Below are 22172 nucleotides of genomic sequence, written 5' to 3' on the forward strand. Positions count from 1 at the left end.
TTCAGGAGTGCTGTCTGCATCTCCTCGCGTTCAGGTAATCTTAAGGGAAGGACCGAGAGAGGGGGAGCGAGAGAGAGAGAGGGAGAGGGAGAGGGAGGAGGAGGCGAACAGTGCTGCTGGCAACAGAAAAGGTCAAGCCCCCACCCCCAGCACACACACAGACACACAGACACTCACACACTCAGCACCCCCTCCCCCCCCCTCTCAGGGCCCCTTTCTGACTGAAGCGGCTCATAGTACATGCAGCTACAGCAAGAGAGCGAGGCTGGCTGGCTGGCTGTAGCCAGGGCCCAGGGATCTGGAGCTGGGGCAGCTGAAGGCTATGCCTGCGAGTCTGTGCTGGAATCCAGTGGGGAAAGGAACCAGGAATTCACTCAGGCACCATGGATGCCGAGGCCTACCTTCACCTCAGTGAGTCTGCCTTCAGGGGTTTTATTTTCAGTGCGGATATATATATATATATTTATGTATATTAAAGAAGGAGAGCCCTGTCTTCAGTTGCCTTTAGAGGAATGTTAGGAATGTGTGTGTGTGTGTGTGTGTGTGTGTGTGAGCGTGTGGAGCCCTTGGTGCTTGTTGTTCATTTGTGGGACTGCGAGGAGATGGGCACAGGGGGGCAATGAAAGTGCCAAATCTCAGCTGACACCCAAACTCTCCTGTCCCCCACCAAAAACAACACCCCCCCCCCGCCCCCACCTCACCTCCCCAACCCGGGTAAGCTGCGAGCGACTGGTTCCCACCCCTACCACCCACCGCACCCCCCCCAACCATTCCAGCAATTGTTCACCATGGACACCCGAGAGGGGCTGTGCACTCCTCCTTCCCCCAGCCGGCAATCCTGTCAAGTGTCGGGGGTTGGGGGTGGGGGAGGGGGAGCGGGGGAGGGAGTGGGGTGGGTTGGGGGGGGTGGGGGTGGTTTGCGGGGGTGTCGTTGAGATTGAGAGTGTCCTTCTCGCCTTGGCCTCAGGGTTGCAGTGCGGCCGGTAACTTTGGCAGTTGTTGGCTCAGGAGCCACGCCACATTTGCTTGCTGAAGTTCCTGCTGGACACAGGCCGCTTTATCCCAGCCAGGGCAGGCCCCTGCCCCTGCCTTCGCCTCCCAGCCGGGAATTTGTCCCGTCAGCAGTTTGCTGTCAGTCCGGACGGGTATTAAACACCCCTCCAGCCAGCATTCAAGGCTCTCGCTCTCTCTCTCTCTCTCTCTCTCTTTCTCTATTTATATGAACAAGCTTCCTCCCAGACTGGGAACCAGCGATAACTTGGAGTTAACTGTAGAGTGCTTTACCTGGCAAAGGAAGGGGAGAAAGGGAGAAAGAGGGAGGGGGAGAGAGAGAGAGATAGATTGGGACAGAGGGAGGGAATGGGAGAGAGGGAGAAAGAGAGGAATTGGGACAGAGAGGGGAAATGAGGGAAAGAGAGCGAGAGAGAGAGCGAGATGAATTGGGATAGGGAGAGGGAGTGAGGGAAAGAGCGAGAGAGAGGATTGGGATACAGACAGACAGGGAGGGAGAGACGGAGTGGGACATAGAGAGGGAGGGAGAAAAAGAGAGAGAGAGGGAGGGAGTGAGAAGGAAGAAGGAGAGATGGATTGGGGCAGAGAGATGGAGGGACGGAGCAAGGAGGAGGTGGGAGAGGGGGAGTGAGAGCGACGGGGGAGGGAACGAGAGAAGGAGAGGCAGTGGGAGAGGAAGAAGAGGAATGATATGGGGGTGAGAGGAGAGAGAGGGAAGGAGAGGGTAGGGGAGAGAGGGAATGGGACAGAGAGAGGGAGGGAGGGAGAGAGACAGTGGAAGACAAAGAGGAAAGTGGAGTGAGAGAGAAGGTGGGGGGGAAGGGACGGAGAGGGAAGAGAAAGAGAGGGAGAGAGCAAAAAGAAGGGAGAGGAGAGAAAGGGAGGGAGGATGTCAGAGAGAGAGAGAGAGAGAGACACGAGAGGGAGTAATGGGGAGAGAGTAAGGGGAAGAGTATGGAAGGAGAGAGGGGGAGGGAGGCAGGGAGACAGGAAGGGAGGGAGTGGGAGGGTTTGACCTGACTTAACCTGATGTATCCCACAATGCTGTAGGCAGTCGGCAGGCATGCTGCACGGAATGGCAATTGAGGCATCTTAGCCAGTCCCCGGTGTTCAGAGGCCATTCAGCCCCTCGAGCCTTTTTCTGCCATTCAGTTAGCTCGTGGTAGATCTGTATCAACTCCGCTTTGGCCTTCCTTCCGTAACCCAGCTGACCCAACAAAAACCTATCAACCTCGGTTTCAGAATTTCACGGCTTTGCGGGGGAAGGCGGTGTCAGAGTTCACTGCCCTCTGTGTGAAGAAGTGTATCCTGGCATCAGCCCTGAATGGTCTCGCTTGAATTTTAAGGCATGACTCCATGTTCTAGACTCCTCACCACACCCCCCCCCACCAGGGAAAATAATTTCAGAATATCTATATTATCAACTCCTTCAAGCATTACAGACATTTCTAGATTATCCCTTAATTTCCTACATTCAAGAGGATGCAAGCTGCAGCCTGTCCTTGTAATCCTTGTAGTCCTTGTGACATTCTCTGTGTGTGGGATAGGGTGGGCCTGTAAATCAGTTCCTGTTGAAGGTGGCGGTGACTGTGAACAGTATGACGCAGAGATGGTTTTCACCAACAATAGTTCCTTGTGGCTTGTGGACTGTGGTGAGGTTTCTTATCGGCTAGCAGGATCGCTCCACGCCCCAACGCTGGCTTTCCAGTCAGGGCCTTTCCTCGCCGGGCCTGTGCGCCTGCCTTTCCGACGGTGCTGCCCGTGTGCGGACAGCCCCGCTGAAACTGGGCGCACTCCCCTTCGTGTCCGAGGTCCCCTCCCCCCCCCCCAACCCCCATGGCAAGCAGGTCGCTCGCTGGCTGCACGATTTGACATCCTCCAGGGCTGCGGCTGAGAGCGCAGGGAGGTCGAGGCCTGCTCAGAGGGCCCGTGGGCCTACCTCCCTCCCCATCCTCATTCCTTCCCTCCCACGACTGCGATCGGAGGCCTGCCTTTTCCCGGAGTTGCCAACAAACTTTCACAGGGGCAGCGTGGCCCCAGAGGAAGGTTTCAGCTGAGGGTTCCCTAAGCCTTTCACACTGTGGGGAACACTACTGTGGCTCAGTGAGGAGTACTCCTGGCTTTGAGTCAGAAGGTTGTGGGCTCAAATCCCCTCCCTTCCCACAGAGGTTTGAGCACATCATCCAGGCTGACGCCCCCCACTGCAGCACTGAGGGAGTGCTATACTGCCTGAGGTGCTGTTGTCTGCCTGAATTAAACTGAAGTCCTGGCCTGCCCTCTCAGGTGGGTGGACTGATATGAAGAGCAGGGGGAAGTTGTCCCCCAGTGTCCTGGGACTAATACTTTTCCCTCAATCAATGTTACTTAAACAGATGATCCAGCCCTAAATCACATTGCTGTTTGTGGGTTCTTGCTGTGTACAAATTGGCTGCCACATTCCCTGCCTTGCTGCATTTTTAACAAGCACTTCGTTGTGAAGTGATTGCGAAGGACTACAGAAACATAAGTGCACAGACTTCACTCCAGACTGAGTATAGTACAAGGCAAATAGAAGTTGCATTCACATAGCGCCTTTCACAACCCAAGGATGCCCTAAAGCACTCCACAGCCAATGGAGTGCTTTTGAAGTGTAGTCATTGTTGCAATGTTTGGAAGGAATGTTTGCAATCAGTAATATTATGACTTTTTAAAATATATATATGGCATTTGGATGCTGCCAACATTTGTTGCCCATCTGTAATTACCCTTGACCACCACCAATGCAAATGTTAGGGAGGGGTCCCAGGATTGTGAGCCAGCTACCATGAGGAAATGGTAGTGCACTCCAATTCGAGACGGAGGTTGCTATGATGAATAGGGAGCCACTGTTAATGGCTGATGGAGTTGTGTCGCTGTATCATCTCCAGGCCGCATTCAGCTACGTGGACCACATAGACCGAACGCACCTGCCCCACCCTCCGGCCCTCAACCCGTGTCACCCCCACGCACTTTCTTGACTGCCAAAGGGCCCTGGTCTGTGGCCTCGATTGGAGGGCCCGGGATTCGAACTCTCCCTGTGCACCTCCCCCCTCAACCCCCCACCCCCACCGCCCCCCCTCCACAGCCGCCTTACTTTTGGGGTGCAGGGTTTCAGCAGCAGCAACAGCATCAACGCCTGACCCAGCAAATTCCCAGCGCCAGGGCCGATGGCACTCGACCTAGAGGGTGCCACATGCTCTGAGCAGGGTGGTGGGGGAGGGGAGAGCGCGTGTCGCCAACTCTACCAGTGAAACTCTTAACTGAAAACAGAAAACTCCGGCAACGCCCAGCGGGTCAGGCAGCACCTTGTGGTGGGAGAGACAAGAGCTAACGGTTCAGGTCCACGACCTTCATCAGAGCTGGGGCAAATGAAAAACGGTTGTAAGTTTTAAGGAGGTGAAAAGAGGGGAGGGTGGGTAAAGGGACCAAAGGGGAAGCCGGCGATGGAGCGGCAGAGCGGACAGATCAAATGACGAAAGAGTTAGTAGCGCAGAGCCAGGGGGAGTGGTAGCAGAAAGGGTGGTTTTAGAGGGAGAGTCAATGGCTGAATGATGAACAATTGCCATCCAAAAGCAAAAAAAACGAGAAAACCAAGAGCAAGACTGAAATCTGTCACGAAACAAAGCCAAAATGTAGTGGAGGACGGCAGAGATTACGATCTGAAACTGTTGAACTCGACGTTGAGGCTGGAAGGCCTCATTGAAGGCTGAGGTGGCTGTTCCTCCAGCTGGTGTTGGGCTTCACTGGAATGCTGCAGGAGGCCAAGGACAGAGATGTGAATCTCTCTCTCTCCCTCAGGATGGGGGATGGTGGAATTTGCGGGGGGAGTTGTGGGGGGAGGTTGAGTAGTGGTGAAAAACCCGATGCGGCCTGTGGGTTGCCATGGAGACGTGTGGTCTCTTCTCACCTGCCAACAATGGTCATCGCTGAGGCCAGCATCGAGTCACCAGGTCCATCCCTCAGACATCTCAGGGGCTCTGATGTGTCTACACTAAAACTCAGCCGTTAACTCTTCGCACAGGTCTGCAGAGCCCTGTCACGTTTCAAATGTAAAGAAAGGCATCACCCATGTAACCGTCTTGCTCGGTTAGATATTCATGTGAAAGAAACTGAATGATCTCATTCAATTTGTTCACACCCCTGGCCCCAAGTCTGGTCTTTGCTGAGGCCCAGCCCCCTCGCACTTCACCCAAATTCTTATTCTTGGGACACGGACATCTATGTTAATGCCCAAAAATTATTGCCCCCCCACCCCCCCATTACCCTGAAAGGTTGGTGATGAGTCTTCTTTTTGTGGACACTACTGGTGGGTTTGATATACCGGAGTTTCCTGCCATACCACTTCAGGATGCAGTTAAGGTTCGGGCATGGTGGTGCGGACTGGAGTCATAGCTAAGCCCAACTGAGTGAGGACAGCAGATTTCCTCCTCTAAGGGACATTTTTGAATCAGCCGGGTTTTTACAACTACCTGATTCATAGTGTCATAGGGTTAAGTTTACAAAGAGCCTCACCAGAGTGTTTCTGGTGGGGTGGAGGCTGTGTGGAGGGCACATATAAATAGGTCAGGTGGCCAGCCCACCAGCTTCCAGCCCATCCCCAACCCAGTCCCCATAGTACACTAGGTGGAGGAGCGCCGACCTGACGCCCATATTTAAATGAGCAATTATACACACATACACACATATACACAAATCACACACACACATACTCACATACACACAAATCACACACACACATACACACATATACACAAATCACACACGCACATACTCACATACACACAAATCACACACACACATACACACATATACACAAATCACACACACACATACTCACATACACACAAATCACACACACACATACACACATATACACAAATCACACACACATACTCACATATACACAAATCACACACACACATATTCACATATACACAAATCACACACACACACATACTCACATATACACAAATCACACACACACATACTCACATATACACAAATCACACACACACACATACTCACATACATATACACAAATCACACACACATACTCACATATACACAGATCACACACACATACTCACATATATACAAATCACACAGACACATACTCACATATACACAAATCACACATACACATACTCACATATACACAAATCACACACACACATACACAAATCACACAAATCACACACACATACATACATATACACAAATCATACACACATATACATACATACAAATCACACACACACATACTCACATATACACAAATCACACACACACACATACATATACACAAATCACACACACACATACTCACATACACACAAATCATACACACACATACTCACATATACACAAATCATACACACACATACACAAATCACACACACACACATACATATACACAAATCATACACACATATACATACATACAAATCACACACACACATACTCACATATACACAAATCACACACACACACATACATATACACAAATCACACACACACATACTCACATATACATACATACAAATCACACATACACATACTCACATATACACAAATCACACACACATACCCACATATATACAAATCACACACACACATACTCACATATACACAAATCACACACACATACTCACATACACACAAATCACATACACATACACAAATCACACACACATACACAAATCACACACACTCTCATACTCACATATACACAAATCACACACGCACACATACACATAAACAAATCACACACACATGTTCATACTCACATATACACAAATCACACACACATTCACGCACACACACACTCATGCTCACACATACACATTCTTATACACACACATACACACATACATAGACACTCTCACACTCACACACATCACACGCAAACACACACGCCCACTCAAACTCACATATATCACAACACAGTCACATACTCTCTCACTCACACACACACACACACACACACACACACATATACACACATCTCCTGTGGGCTTTTGTTCTGTCCAACACACATTCACGTTGACTTTAAGAGTTGATAATGCCTGCAGTGGTCACTCAATTATAGAGTCATAGAGGTCTACAGCACAGTAAAAGGCCCTTTGGCCCATCATGTTTGCACCAGTCAAACAAGTACCTAACGATTCTAATCCTGTTTTCCAGCACTAGGCCCATAGCCTTGTATGCCATGGCATCACAAGTGTACATCCAAATACTTCTTAAATGTTAATTCTGGAGGTGATGGAAGAGGGAGGAAGGCAGAGAGGAGGAGAGAACAGGGAGGAGATATTGAGGAGGAGGGAGATGAGGAGGAGGCAGGGGAATGAGGCAGAGGGTAGGAGAGGGTGGAGGACTTGAGAAGGAGGAGCATTGGGGAAGAGGTGGGATTGAGGGAGAGGCAGAGCAAAGGAGAAGGTGGAGAGGCGGAAGAGGCTGAGGGGGTGGTGGAGGAGAGGAGGGGTAGGAGGATTGAGGGAGAGCAGGTGCTGAGGAGGAGAAGGGAGTTTGAGGTTTGGTGTTGCCATGTCCTGTTCATAACTCCTGTGGAAGATCCTCACTCTGACCTCTGCCCTTAAGTTCACCCCATTGTCTCCATTGCTTTCCTTTGACTAGAGCAGTCAGACTCCACGGTAAAACCCTCTTGTATCACCGCCAGAGATGATGAATCTCAATGAGATGCATAGCGACACTGATAGCCCAAGGCACTTAAAGGGGCAAATATCAAGCAAAGTTTTCACCAAGCCACATACAAAGATGACCAAAAACTTGGTCAAAAAAATAAATTTCTAAGGAGTGTTTTAAGGGGGGGGAAGCGAGATAGCGAGGTGGAGAGGTGTAGGGAGGGAATTCCGGAGCCTGGAGCCTCAGCAGCTGGAGGCTCGGTCACCAATGGTGGAGCGATTGTGATTGGGGATGCTCAAGAGGGCAGGATTAGAGGAACGCAGATATCCCGGAGGGGCGTGGAGCTGGAGGAGATTCCAGGGATAGGGAGGGGCGAGGCCATGGAGGGAACTGAAAACAAGGATGAGAATTTTAAAATCGCGGCAATGGTGGTCAGTGAGCAGAGGGCAGAGAACAGCCCCCCTGGGGGTGCCATAACCAACTTGGTGAGGGGGAGGGCAGGAGGGTGTGTGTGGCGCAGGGAGGTGGAAGAGACAGAAGCAGGAATCAAGGTTTTAAAAAACTCTCCAGATTCACTTTCTCCTAACTCCCCAGAAGGGGAGAAAAAAACAGTAAAAACTGGGAAATAAGAATACTGGCCCGAACTGGTCTTGTGCACCTTAAAATGGAACACCTTAAAACCGGAAAATAAGAGTCGGAAGTCTGGTCGGAACTGCATTTTTCCTTCTGGGACTGCCACTCCGCTCGCCGTCCGTAACCCCAGTTCCTCCCTCACCCCCACCAAATTCAACCCCCTACTGCAGTGACCTGACGAGTTCCTGTCTCAGCTCCCGCCTGACCTGAGACCAGGATCTGCTGTGGTGCAGCGCGATGCCCCATGCAGTCGAATAGTCCACCAGGCCCAGCTCCCACCACCCCCCCCCCCCCCCCACCCCCCTCTGCCCCTTACTGGCTCACGCGCAGGAGGTCCCAGCTGGCACATGAAGCTAGACCACTTGGGCAAGGCACAGGAGGCTTGTGCCTCTCTGCCTAGACGTCAGAGGGCGGGGGAGAAATCGAAATGAAGTCAAAATAATCTGAATATAAAAACCCCCAATGCTGAGTCAGTGGTGCAGCTGGATATAGCGGTGGGGGGCCGGGGGGGGGGTGGCGGTGGGGGGAAGCAGAGAGGAAGTTGGGAGGCGATTTACCAGGACGGTCCCAGAGTCGATGGAATTCACTTATGTGGAGAAGCTGTGATTGTTCTCCTTAGAGCAGAGAAGGTTAAGGGGAGGTTTAATGGAGCTGTTGAAAATCACAACTGATTTGGATCGAATGAGTTAGGAGGAACTATTTCCAGGAGGATTGATAACCAGACTGTACAAACTTAAGGTCAAAGGTCTAGAGGGAGAGGAGGAGGATCTTTATCCATGTGCACTGAGGTTTTATGATTTGGAATGCACTGTCTGAAAGGGTGGCAGTGGAAGATTTTTCGCTATTAACTCTCAAGAGCGAATCGGAAATGAGGGGAGAAAATGTATAGGATTGTGGGGAAGGAAAAACCAGTTCAAATTTTTCAAATCCCAGTAGAAGTCAGTAATTCTGGCACCTGTAATATCAGAGTCCCATTTCAAGGTATTCAAGACCAGTTCAGACACGTTTCACTGGTACCCTTCATTCCCAAGTTTTACTGTTTTTTTTTCCTTCTGGGTATGTGGTGGGACTAATTGGATAGCTCTTTCAATGAGCCAGCACTGGCACGATGGGCTGAATGGCCTCCTGTGCTGTTTGATTCCACGATTCTCGTTAAACAAATGAACCCTTCCTTCATGTTTGAAATGTAACAGGAACAGGAAGGGTTTGACAGAGGATCTGCAGCCTACGTCCTGTGCCAAATGGAGTGTCGAAGGCTTCATCGGTCACTGTGTGGGGCTCAGCAAATGGAGTGTTTGCTTCCCATCCAGGGCTGGAGCTGGGTCTGACCGAGACAAGGGTTGAGACCAGGAGCTCACAAAGCGAGGCTGTGTCCAGCCGACTGTCTGGCCTGCTCCCTTAGAGCCGCTAGTAGTTCCTGTGAGAAAATAAACACAACCTGACATCAAGCTGAGTGCCGTTCTTATGGCTGGGAGAGTGGGGAGAGGCGAGGGTTAGGCTCACCAGACAGAAAAACAGAGCAGCAAAGGACTGGTTTCCTTCCCTTTCTTCATAGATACTTTATAAGGAGCTCGACATTCAGCCTGTGACTTCTGGCATGTGACAGACACTATGAAACCCTTCCAGGTAGGTAGCTGGGTTGGAAGGAAATCACACTGTCTGGCAGTCGGAGTGAACATACTTGTGTGTTCATACAAAATCTTTTCTCCCTTTCACTGAGAAGGTTGACCACTTATAATGGGCTAAAGTTTTCATTTACTAAAGCAGATGCCAGAACTCCACATAAACATGTTCATGTACAGGGGCTGCATAGCAAGATTCCAACACTCTAGTCTTTAGAGTAATATGGGGTTGGGGGAGCTGCTTTCTACTTCCTGAGAACCTGGGTCTGCTACCACCTAGAAGGACAAGGGCAGCAGGTAGATGGGAACATCACCACCTGGAAGATCCCCTCCAAGCCACTCACCATCCTGACTTGGAAATATATCGCCGTTCCTTCACTGTCGCTGGGTCAAAAATCCTGGAACTCCCACCCTAACAGCACTGTGGGTGTACCTACACCGCAGGGACTGCAGCGGTTCAAGATGGCAGCTCACCCACCACCTTCTCAAGGGGCAATTAGGGATGGGCAATAAAAATGCTGGCCCAGCCAGTGACCCCCACATCCCGTGAAGGTGGGAAAATGCTGCCTGCCCCTAGCCTGTGAATTTCTAACTATTAAAGTGGAATGCACTCTTGTCCCTTGCCTGCACAGAGCAAAGAGAGATTAGGAGCTCAGTAAATACAGGAGGTTTCCTGAAACTAACACCATGACAGTTAGGACCAGGGGAAACGCAGCTTGAAACTGGTGATAGCTGTAATCACCAACTCAAACAGTCTCTGGCTGGGATAACAGGCACAAACTCCTACCTTGGACACTGATAGAAGGATGGTTGATGGATGGACAAAGTTGGGCCAAATGGCCTCCCTCTTCATCTATATCCATCTTTGAAACCGTGTTTTGATTTCAAATCTTTTTAAATTGCCAATTCTTTTTTCACAAACTCCTCTTTTCAGCGCTCAAGAGGAAAGGGTTTTTGTTCCAACGTGAAGATCATGGTGCTAAATGTTGGGAGCTTTCCGGACATATCTGTCCCATATGCCTTGCTCCTGATCACTGTAAAATTCAATTGAGTCATTGCCTCAATGGTAGGTTTGAGTGAGAAGGTCACCGATTCACCCCTAACCAAGACCAAAGACCTGAGGACAGAATCCAGGCTGATACTCCATGGGCGGAATTTTTATAGCTCCTCCCACCGGTGGGATTTTCCAATCCTGCCTAAGCCAATGGAGTTTTGAGCGGCCTGCCGCACTTTACAGCCCCGGCCCTGCCGTGACAGAACTAGAAAATTCCGCCCCAGGTGTTCAGCACTGAGGGAGTGCTGCACAGTCAGAGGTGCTGCCTTCCAGATGAGACATTAAACCGAGGTCCCTCACGGGCATGTGTAAGGGATCCCGTGGTACTATTTCGAAGAGTTCCCTTTGAAGTTCTGGTTTTGGGGGAGGCAGCGGCATCGTTGCAATTAGCCAGAGACCTGGGCTAATGCCCCAAGGGACACAAATCCCATGACAACAGTTGGTGAAATTTAAATTTAATTAATTAAAAATCTGGAATTGAAAAGTAGTCTCATTAATGGTGACCATGAAACTATTATTGATTGTTGTAAAAGCCCATCTGGTTCACTAATGTCCTTTAGGGAAGGAAGTCTGCTGTCCTTACCTGGCCTGGCCTACATGTGACTCCTGACCCACAGTGATGTGGTTGACTCTTAACTGCCCCCTGTAATGGCCTAACAAGTCACTCAGCTCAAGGGCAATTAGGGATGAGCAACAATTGCTGGCCTTGCCAGTGACGCCCACATCTCATGAGAGAATAAAGAAAGAAACATCATACTTCAATCAACTCGCTATCTGCTCATTATCGCTTTGGGAGATTGCTGTGCGCAAATTGGCTGCCACATTTACAAATTAAGACCATGACTACTCTTTAAAAATTGTGCAGCATCTTGTAGGGGTGTCCTATACAAATACAAGTTCTGTCTCTCAAGGCGACTCCGGTATTTTTTTTCAGTTAGATCAGGTGATGTGGCTGAGAGAACAAGCGGGAAATTTACAGTGATAGTTTTGGGTTAGGGTTCAGGAAATTTATGCCCACATATTCTGACCTACACGCTGCAGGTTTTGTTTCAGTTGCAATAACTCCCTCTGTCGTAAGATTCACATGATTGTGTGTGAGTCGTGTTTAGTCATTGGGTTTTATCCTTTCATTCACTTCTGAGTCATGTGGTTTGGAGTCATTAGTTAGCAAGGCATTCAATGAAAAATCATTAGCAGTGATGCATGAGACTCCAGCCAATTGGAGGGCTTCAGGAATTTAAAGGGATGGGTTGAGAAAGCCTGTGCAATGATAGAAACGCTGGGAGCATCATGAATTTAGCCAGATCGTTAGCTGTGATTTCCTTCTACAAAGAACACACACTTCTAACCCTAGCGATAACTCTAACCCTAATAACCTTAACCCTAACATCGATGATCCTAACCCTAACCCTAACCCTAACCCTAACCTAACCTTGATGATCCCAGCCCTAACCCTAACTGTAATGACCCTAACCCTAACACTGAGCTAACCCAAATAACCCTAACCCTAACCCTAACCCTAACCTTGACTCTAACCCTAACCTTAAATGACCCCAACACTAATCCTGACCCTAATGACAATGGTCCTACCCCTAACCCTAAACATAATCACCCAAAATCCTAACACTGTCGTAACCCTAATGACTCTAACCCTAATAACCGTAATCCTAACCATAACCCTCACCTTGATGATCTTAACCCTAACCTTGACTCTAATCCTGACCCAAACCTAACCCTCACCCCAAACCATAATCCTAACCTTACCCCTAACCCTAGCCCAAACCTTCACCTAATCTTAATGACCCTAACCCTAATGTTCATGACCCTAATCCTAACCCTAGCCTAACCTTAATAACCCTAACCCTATACCTAACACGAATAACCATAATCCTATCCCTAACCCGAGACTTAATGATCCTAATCCTAACACTACCCTAACCCTAATGACCCTAACCCTAATCTTAATGACCTTAACCTTAATCCTAACCCTAATGACCGTAATCTTGACCCTAACACAAACCTTAATGACCTTAACCCTAACGCTGACCCTAACCCCAACCCTAACCCTGACTCTAACCCTGACCCTAACCCTAACCCTAACACTGACCCCAACACCACCTACGCCAGTCCCCTCACCCAGGTCTAATCCCAAAGCGACTCAAACCCCACTCCCACCAGGACTATAACTCCACCCCCACCCCAATCCAATCCCATCCTCACTCCGACTCTAACCCCACTCCCATTCCTACTCTAACCCCACCCTCACTCCCACACTAACCCAACCCCCAACCTGAATCTAGCCCCACTCCCACTCTAACCACACCTCCACCCCGAATCTAACCTCACCCCCATACTGACTCTAACCCCACCCTCACTCTAACCCCACCCTCACTCATACTCTAACCACAGCTCCACCCCTACTCTAACCCACCCGCACCCCCCACTCTAAATGCACCCCCACCCATAATCTAACCCCAACCCGCACCTACTCTAAACCCACTCCCACCCCTACTATAACCGCATCCTCACCCCCGCCTCTACTCTAACCCCACCCCCACCGCCCCTCTAAACGCACTTCCACCCCGAATCTAATCCCACCCCCACTCTAAACGCACACCCACCGCTACTCTAACCCCACCCCCACCACCACTCTAAACGCATCCCCACCCCAAATCTAATCCCACCCCCATCCCCACTCTAAATGCATCCCCACTGCTACTCTAACCCCAACCCCGCCACTAATCTAACCGCACCCCCAGCCCGACTCTAACTCCACTCCCACCCCCACTCTAACCCCACTGCCACCCCTATTCTAACCCAACCCCCACCCCTACTCTAACCCCACTCCCGCCCCAACTCTAACCACGCCCACACCCCTAGTCTAACCCCACTCCCACCCCTACTCTAGCCCACAACTACCCCCATTCTAACCCCACTTGCACCCTTACTCTAACTCCACCCCCACTCCCACTCTAACCCACCCCACCCTGACTCTAACCGCACCCCACCCCTACTCTAACCCCACCCTGACTCTAACACCACTCCCACCCCTACTCTAACCGCACCCCCATCCCTACTCTAACCCCACACACACCCCTACTCTAACCGTAGCACCACACCTACTCTGACTTCACCCCCACCCTTACTCTAACCTCACACCCACCCTGCCACTAATCCCACACACACCTACTCTAACCTCACCCCCAACCTAACTCTAACCCAACTCCCACCCCTACTCTAACCTCACCTCCACCCCAGCTCTAACCCCGCTCCCACCCCTACTCTAACCTCATCGCCACCCTGACTCTAACCCCACCCCCACTCTGACTCTAATCGCACCCCCACCCCTACTCTAACCCCACCCACACCCCTACTTTTGCTTTTCTCTCCTATAACATCTCCTTCCTTGATCCAAACCTCTGTCTCACTCTAGTACTAAGCAAATGTTACTTCACCACCCTATGGGAGAGACAAAATTGGGTCTTCCCTGCCAGAAGGAGGGATGTTTAATATTCAATACGTATACCTGAACAACATTTACTTTGTATAGTGTTTTCTCTAAACTGCCAGACACTTACTCAAATGATACTAATTGGTAATTCTCTAACCCCGCTCCCACCCGTATTCTAACCCCACCCCCACCCCGACTCTAACTCCACTCCCACCCCCACTCTAACCCCACTGCCACCCCTATTCTAACCCAACCCCCACCCCTACTCTAACCCCACTCCCACCCCAACTCTAACCACGCCCACACCCCTAGTCTAACCCCACTCCCACCCCTACTCTAGCCCACAACTACCCCCATTCTAACCCCACTCCCACCCTTACTCTAACCCCACCCCCACTCCCACTCTAACCCCACCCCACCCTGACTCTAACCGCACCCCACCCCTACTCTAACCCCACCCTGACTCTAACACCACTCCCACCCCTACTCTAACCGCACCCCCATCCCTACTCTAACCCCACACACACCCCTACTCTAACCGCAGCACCACACCTACTCTGACTTCACCCCCACCCTTACTCTAACCTCACACGCACCCTGCCACTAATCCCACACACACCTACTCTAACCTCACCCCCAACCTAACTCTAACCCAACTCCCACCCCTACTCTAACCTCACCTCCACCCCAGCTCTAACCCCGCTCCCACCCCTACTCTAACCTCACCCCCACTCTGACTCTAATCGCACCCCCACCCCTACTCTAACCCCACCCACACCCCTACTTTTGCTTTTCTCTCCTATAACATCTCCTTCCTTGATCCAAACCTCTGTCTCACTCTAGTACTAAGCAAATGTTACTTCACCACCCTATGGGAGAGACAAAATTGGGTCTTCCCTGCCAGAAGGAGGGATGTTTGATATTCAATACGTATACCTGAACAACATTTACTTTGTATAGTGTTTTCTCTAAACTGCCAGACCCTTACTCAAGTGATACTAATTGGTAATTCTCTAACCCCACTCCCACCCGTATTCTAACCCCACCCCCACCCCTACTCCAAACCCACCCCCACATCGACTCTAACCCCACCCCCATTCCTACTCTAACCTCACCCCCACCCTGACTCTAACCCCACTCCCACCCCTACTATAACCGCATCCTCACCCCTGCCTCTACTCTAAACCCACCCCCACCGCAACCCTAAATGCACCCCCACACCGAATCTAATCTCACCCCCACCCCAACTCTAAACGCACCCCCACTGCTACTCTAACCGCAACCCCACCCCTACTCTAACCGCACCCCCACCTCTAGTCTAACCCCACTCCCACCCCCACTCTAACACCACTGCCACCCCTATGCTAACTGTACCACCACCCCTACTCTAACCACACCCCCACCCCTAGTCTAACCCCACTCCCACCCCTACTCTAAACCCATCCACACCCCTACTCTAACCCCACCCCCACCCCGAATCTAACTGCACACCCACCCCTACTCTAACCCCACTCCCACCCCTACTCTAATCTCACCCCATCCCTACTCTAACCTCACACCCACCCTGCCACTAACCCCACCCACACCCCTACTCTAACCTAACCCCAACCTAACTCTAACCCCACTCCCACCGCTACTCTAACCTCACCCCACACTGACTCTAACCCCACCCCCACCACAGATCTAACACCGCTCCCATCCCTACACTAACCCCACTCCCACCCCAAGTATAACCCCACCCCTAACCCTACTCTAATCCCACCCCCACCCCTACACTAATCCCATTCCCACCCCTACTCTGACGCCACCCCCACACCTACCCTAACCCCACCCCCACCCCTACTCTTACCTCACCCCCACCCCTACTCTAACCTCACACCCACCCTGCCACTAACACCAACCACACCCCTACTGTAACTGCATCCTCACCCCTGCCTCTACTCTAACCCCGACTCTAAATGCATCCCCCCTCGAATCTAATCCCACCTCCACCCCAACTTTAAACGCACCCCCACCGCTACTCTAACCTCAACCCCACCCCTACTCTAACCGCACCACCACCCCTACTCTAACCCCACCCCCACCCGCACTCTAACCGCACCCCTACCCCTACTCTAACCCCACTCCCACCCCCGCTCTAACCCCACTGCCACCCCTATTCTAACCCAACACCCACCCCTACTCTAACCCCACTCCCACCCCCACTCTAACCGCACCCCCACCCCTACTCTAACCCCACTCCCACCCCCACTCTAACACCACTGTCACCCCTATTCTAACCGCACCACCACCCCTACTCTAACCCCATCCACACCCCTACTCTAACCTCACATCCACCCTGCCACTAACCCCACCCACACCCCTACTCTAACCTAACCCCAACCTAACTCTAACCCCACTCCCACCCCTACTCTAACCTCACTGCCACCCTGACTCTAACCCCACCCCCACCCCAGCTCTAACCCTGCTTCCACCCCTACTCTAACCCCAATTCCACCCCAACTTTAACCCCACCCATACCCCTACTCTAACCCCACCCCCACCCCTACACTAACCCCACTCCCACCCCTACTCTGACCCCACCCCCACACCTACTCTAACCCCACCCCCACCCCTACTCTAAACCCACCCCCACCCCTACTCTATCCACAGCCCCACACCTACCCTAACCCCACCCCCACCTCTACACTAACCCCACTCCCACCCCTACACTAACCCCACTCCCACCCCTACTCTGACCCCACACCCACACCTACTCTAACCCCCACCCCCACCCCTACACTAACCCCACTCCCACCCCTACTCTAAACACACCCCCACACCTACTCTAACCTCACACCCACCGTGACTCTAACACCACCCGCACCCCGACTCAAACCCCGCTCCCAGCCCGACTCTAACACCAGCCCCACCCCCATTCTAACCCCACCCTCACTCCCACTCTAACACCACCCCGCACTGACACTAACCGCACCACAACCCCTACTCTAACCCCACCCCCTCCCCTACTCTAACCCCACCCCCACCCTGACTCTAACCCCACCCCCACCCCAGCTCTAACCCCGCTCCCAACCCTACTCTAACCCCACTCCCACTCCGACTCTAACCCCACCCCTACCCGAACTCTAACCCCACCCCCACCCCTACTCTAACACCACCCCCATTCCTACTCTAACCGCACCCCCCACTCCCTACTCTAACCCCACTCCCACCTTGACTCTAACCCCACTCCTACCCCTTCTATAACAACACTCCCATCCGTACTCTAACCCCACCCCCACCCCTACTCTAACCCCACTCCCACTCCTACTCTAACCCCACCCCCACGCCTACTCTAACATCACGCACACCGTGACTCTAACCCTACCCTCACCCCTACTCTAACCCCACTCCCACTCCTATTCTAACCCTACCCCCACGCCTACTCTAACATCGCCTGCACCCCTACTCTAACCCAACACCCACCCCTAATCTAATCCCACCCCACCCCGACTCTAACCGCACCCCCACCCCTACTCTAACCGCACCCCCACCCCCACTCTAACCCCACTGCCATCCCTATTCTAACCGCACCCCCACCCCTACTCTAATTCCACTCCCACCCCGAATCTAACCACACCCCCACCCTTATTCTAACCCCACTCCAACCCCCACTTTAAACCCACCCAACACCTACTTTAACCCCACCCCCACAACTACTCTAACCGCACCCCCACCCCTACTCCAACCACACCGCGACTCTAACCACACCCCACCCTTACTCTAACCGCACACCCACGCCTCTAACTTCACCCCCACCCTGACTCTAAGCCCACTCCCACCCCTACTCTAACCTCACCCCCGCCCCTACACTACCCTCACACACACCCTGACTCTAACCGCACCCCCACCCCTACTCTAACCACACCGCGACTCTAATCACACCCCACCCTTACTCTAACCCCACACCCACGCCTCTAACCTCACCCCCACCCTGACTCTAAGCCCACTCCCACCCCTACTTTAACCTCACCCCCACCCCTACACTAACCCCTCCCCCACACCTACTCTAACCCCTCCCGCACCCCTACTCTAACCTCACGTCCACCCCTACTCTAACCTCACCTGCACCCCTACTCTAACCCAACACCCACCCCGAATCTAACTGCACCCCCACCCCTACTCTAACTGCACCCCCACCCCCACTCTAACTCCACTCCCACCCTGAATCTAACCGCACCCCCACCCTTATTCTAACCCAACTCCCACCCCCACTTTAACCCCACTCCCACCCCTACTCTAACTGCACCCCCACCCCTAGTCTAACCACACCGCGACTCTAACCACACCCCACCCTTGCTCTAACCCCACACCCACGCCTCTAACCTCACCCCCACCCTGACTGTAAGCACACTCCCACCCCTACTCTAACCTCACCCCCACCCCTACACTAACCTCACACCCACCCTGACTCTAACCCCACCCCCACTCCTACTCTAACTGCACTCCCACTCCGACTCTAACCCCACCCCCACGCCTACTCTAACCTCACGCACACCGTGAATCTAACCCCACCCCCACCCCTACTCCAACCCCACACCCACCCCTACTCTAACCCCACCCCACCCCCACTCTAAACACACCCCCACCCCGAATCTAACCCCACCCCCACCCCCACTCTAAACTCACCTTCACTGCTACTCTAACCCCACCCCCACCTCTACTCTAACCCCACCCAGACCCCTATTCTAACCGCAACATCATCCCTACTCTAACCCCACCGTGACTCTAACCACACCCCCACCATTACTCTAACCCCACACCCAAGCCCTCTAACCTCATCCCCACCCTGACTCTAAGCCCACTCCCACCCCTACTCTAACCTCACACCCACCCTGACTCTAACCCCACCCTCACCCTGACTCTAATGCCACCCCGACCCTGACTCTAACCCCACTCCCACCCCTACTCTAACCTCACCTCCACCCCTACTCGAACCCGTCCCCCACCCCTACTCTAAACCCACCCCCACCCCGACTCTAACCCCATTCCAATCCCCACCCCTACTCTAACCCCACCCCCACCCCAACTGTAACCGCACCTCCATTCCTATTCTAACCGCACCCCCCACCCCTACTCTAATCCCACTCCCACCCTGACTCTAACCCCACTCCTACCCCTTCTCTAACCCCACCCCCATCCCTACTCTAACTGCACTCCCACCCCTACTCTAACCTCACCCCCACCCCTACTCTAACCGCACACCCACCCCTACTCTAACCCGATCTTTACTCGCACTCTAACCCCACCCCCACCCCTATTCTAACCCCAGCCCCACCCCCAATCCAACCCCACCCTCATTTCAACTCTAACCCCACCCCCACCCCGACTCTAACCCCACCCTCACTCCCATCCTAACCCTGCCCGACCCTTACCCCACCCCCACACTAAGCCCTCCCCTACTCTAACCCCACCCCCACACTAAGCCCTCCCCTACTCTAACCCCACCCCCACGATGATCCTTACCCCACCCCCACTCTAACCCCACCCCCACTCTAACCTCACCCACTGCCACAACTCCGCCCACTGCTCTAATTCCACCCTTTGCCTATGCTCACCAGTAACCTTAAACGATAAGGCCATCCCCGGTGCCAGAGGCAGTTACTGCCCCTGGGCCTACACCACGTCAAGAATTGGAGCCTACCACAGGGACGTAGGTAAAATACTGCAGATGCTGGAAACTCTGAACTGGAATAGAAAAGGCTGGAAATACTCAGCAGGTCTGGCAGCATTCATAGAGAGAGAGAGAGAGAGAGAAACAGAGTTAATGTTTTGGTCTGTGATTTTTAATCAGAATTTCCAGAGAATGGAAGTTGGCATTAAAGAGCTCCTCCACACCCCCGCCCCCCCACCAATCACAGCTCCCCGTCCCCACTGCCACCCTAATCCTACACCTCTGTCAGTGTAAGCACCATAGCAACAGAGCCAGAAAAACCAGTCTGGGTTTGTCCCGGTGGTACTCTCAGGTAATTTGTGTGGTGTTTAGAGAGGTGGGCAGAAAACTCTCAATACATCTTAAAGGGCAACCGCAAACATAAGGAATCCAACCACTTCAAAGCCCCAGCCCAATTTTTAATCGTGACTCCATTTCCTTCCTCTATCCCTGCTCCGTTCTGAAGGGATCATTGGGTGAACAATGCTTTCGCCGGGTTACGAGCTCAGATTCCCCGAATCCCCGGGAAATACTTGATCACCAAAGGTTGTTGGAGAATGGAATGTTTCACCAAAGGGGAGCCACCGGGAGAGGGACCACTGCATCCGTTAAGGGGCAATTGGCTAAACATACGAACCAGAGGAAGACATAAGGGCGTGGCAAGAAAATAGGACAGTGCAATGTGAAGTTCTTGGGAAGAAACAGTAAGATTCATTCAGAATCAGAACTGCACATGCTGTTAAAACATGGGTTCCTTTATGCTCCTTCTGGACTCCCTCTGCTGGTGCATGGGTATGGTAGCCTTAAATAGACAAAATGCACAATGAAATTTTCAAGCACTACTTTTGTCTCCTTCTTAGTAAATGAGAGGCATTGCATATTTCAATGGTCTGTTTCCAAAAGTGTAAATAATGAACTTAAGCATGACTTGAACATTCAACTTCACCAATTACACTATAACGTATTCTAACTTTTGCATTAATTTAACAATGCATTCTCTCAATATTCAATGATTTGGTCACCAACTGAAACTAGCTTACTATGTAACATAATCACTTAAGTATGGTGGACATTTTCTCTCATGAGTATGACATCGTCTGACATCAGGTGTGGTCTCATTTAACCCATGTTCTTTATTCGAGATGTTGATGTCTGAATCGAATTCAATGCTTACAAATGGTGTTTCCAGTGCTTCGAAGAGTAAAGTGTTTGATGTGATGATTTGATAACCATGCTTAGCAGTTCTGATGAAGAGTCATACACGGACTCGAAACGTTAACTGTGTTCCTCTCTGCAGATGCTGTCAGACCTGCTGAGTTTTTCCAGCTATTTTTGTTTTTGTTGTCGTAGCAAGTTGTTTGCTCTCTGACATGTCCACCATGTTTCACAAGTACCTTATCTCCTGGCTGTAGTGGTGTGACTCTGCTTCATGTTTCACTCTGCATTTACTCTCATTTGACCCTTCTGTTCCCAAACGCACTCATGTACACATTGAGCATTATCTCCGTGGGTTAGCTCAGGCATATTGGGCAGATCACAACGATTCAACATGCTGCTTGACATGGCAAACACTCATTTATTTTGTGCTGTACCATGCGGTCGGTTCCTGGTAACTGTACCCTTTCCCGAAGGCATTGTTTAATTTTGGTAATTCCCTGGTGAACTTCATGCGCTACATCGACACCTTCCCCAGTGATTGTGGAATGAAAACACAGTTGACATATAACACGAGATCAGATGCGATTGTAATGGTGAGCTCATTTCAAACATTGCGAAGACCTTGGAATGTGTGAGCCATTTTGTTTGTAGTCCCGTCTCCGTCTTTCCAGCTTTGCAATTCCAGAGCTGTCATACTTAGTTGCAACGCCTCATCTTGTTTTATTGCCTCTTTGATGTCAGCTAGCTTTAGCGACTTTGGCATCGCATTTCGACATATTTAATTAAGTTGTTGTTTGGCAACCTCTTCCTCATGGCCAGTAGGACTGACTGTCGGCAACAGTCAATTGCTGGGCTGAGCTTGGCTGGTACTCAACACGGAACTCATACTCT

At 51.6% G+C, this 22172-nt stretch overlaps 1 protein-coding gene across 2 annotated transcripts in view; it reads left to right on the forward strand.

Annotated features, from left to right (window-relative positions):
- The first annotated feature begins 221 nt into the window (after positions 1-221).
- LOC121289081 (retinoic acid receptor RXR-gamma-A-like) overlaps positions 222-22172 on the forward strand; it is a 356162-nt gene continuing 334211 nt past the window's right edge. For both annotated transcript variants that reach the window (XM_041208080.1, XM_041208078.1), the window contains exon 1: positions 222-411. Coding sequence is in view for 1 of the 2 variants with exons in the window: in XM_041208078.1 (XP_041064012.1) it covers positions 384-411 (28 nt within the window). In the remaining variant the exon portion in view is untranslated. The remainder of the gene's footprint in view (positions 412-22172) is intronic.

Source organism: Carcharodon carcharias, chromosome 16 (genome assembly GCF_017639515.1).
Source record: "Carcharodon carcharias isolate sCarCar2 chromosome 16, sCarCar2.pri, whole genome shotgun sequence".
Classification (NCBI taxonomy): Eukaryota; Metazoa; Chordata; class Chondrichthyes; order Lamniformes; family Lamnidae; genus Carcharodon; species Carcharodon carcharias.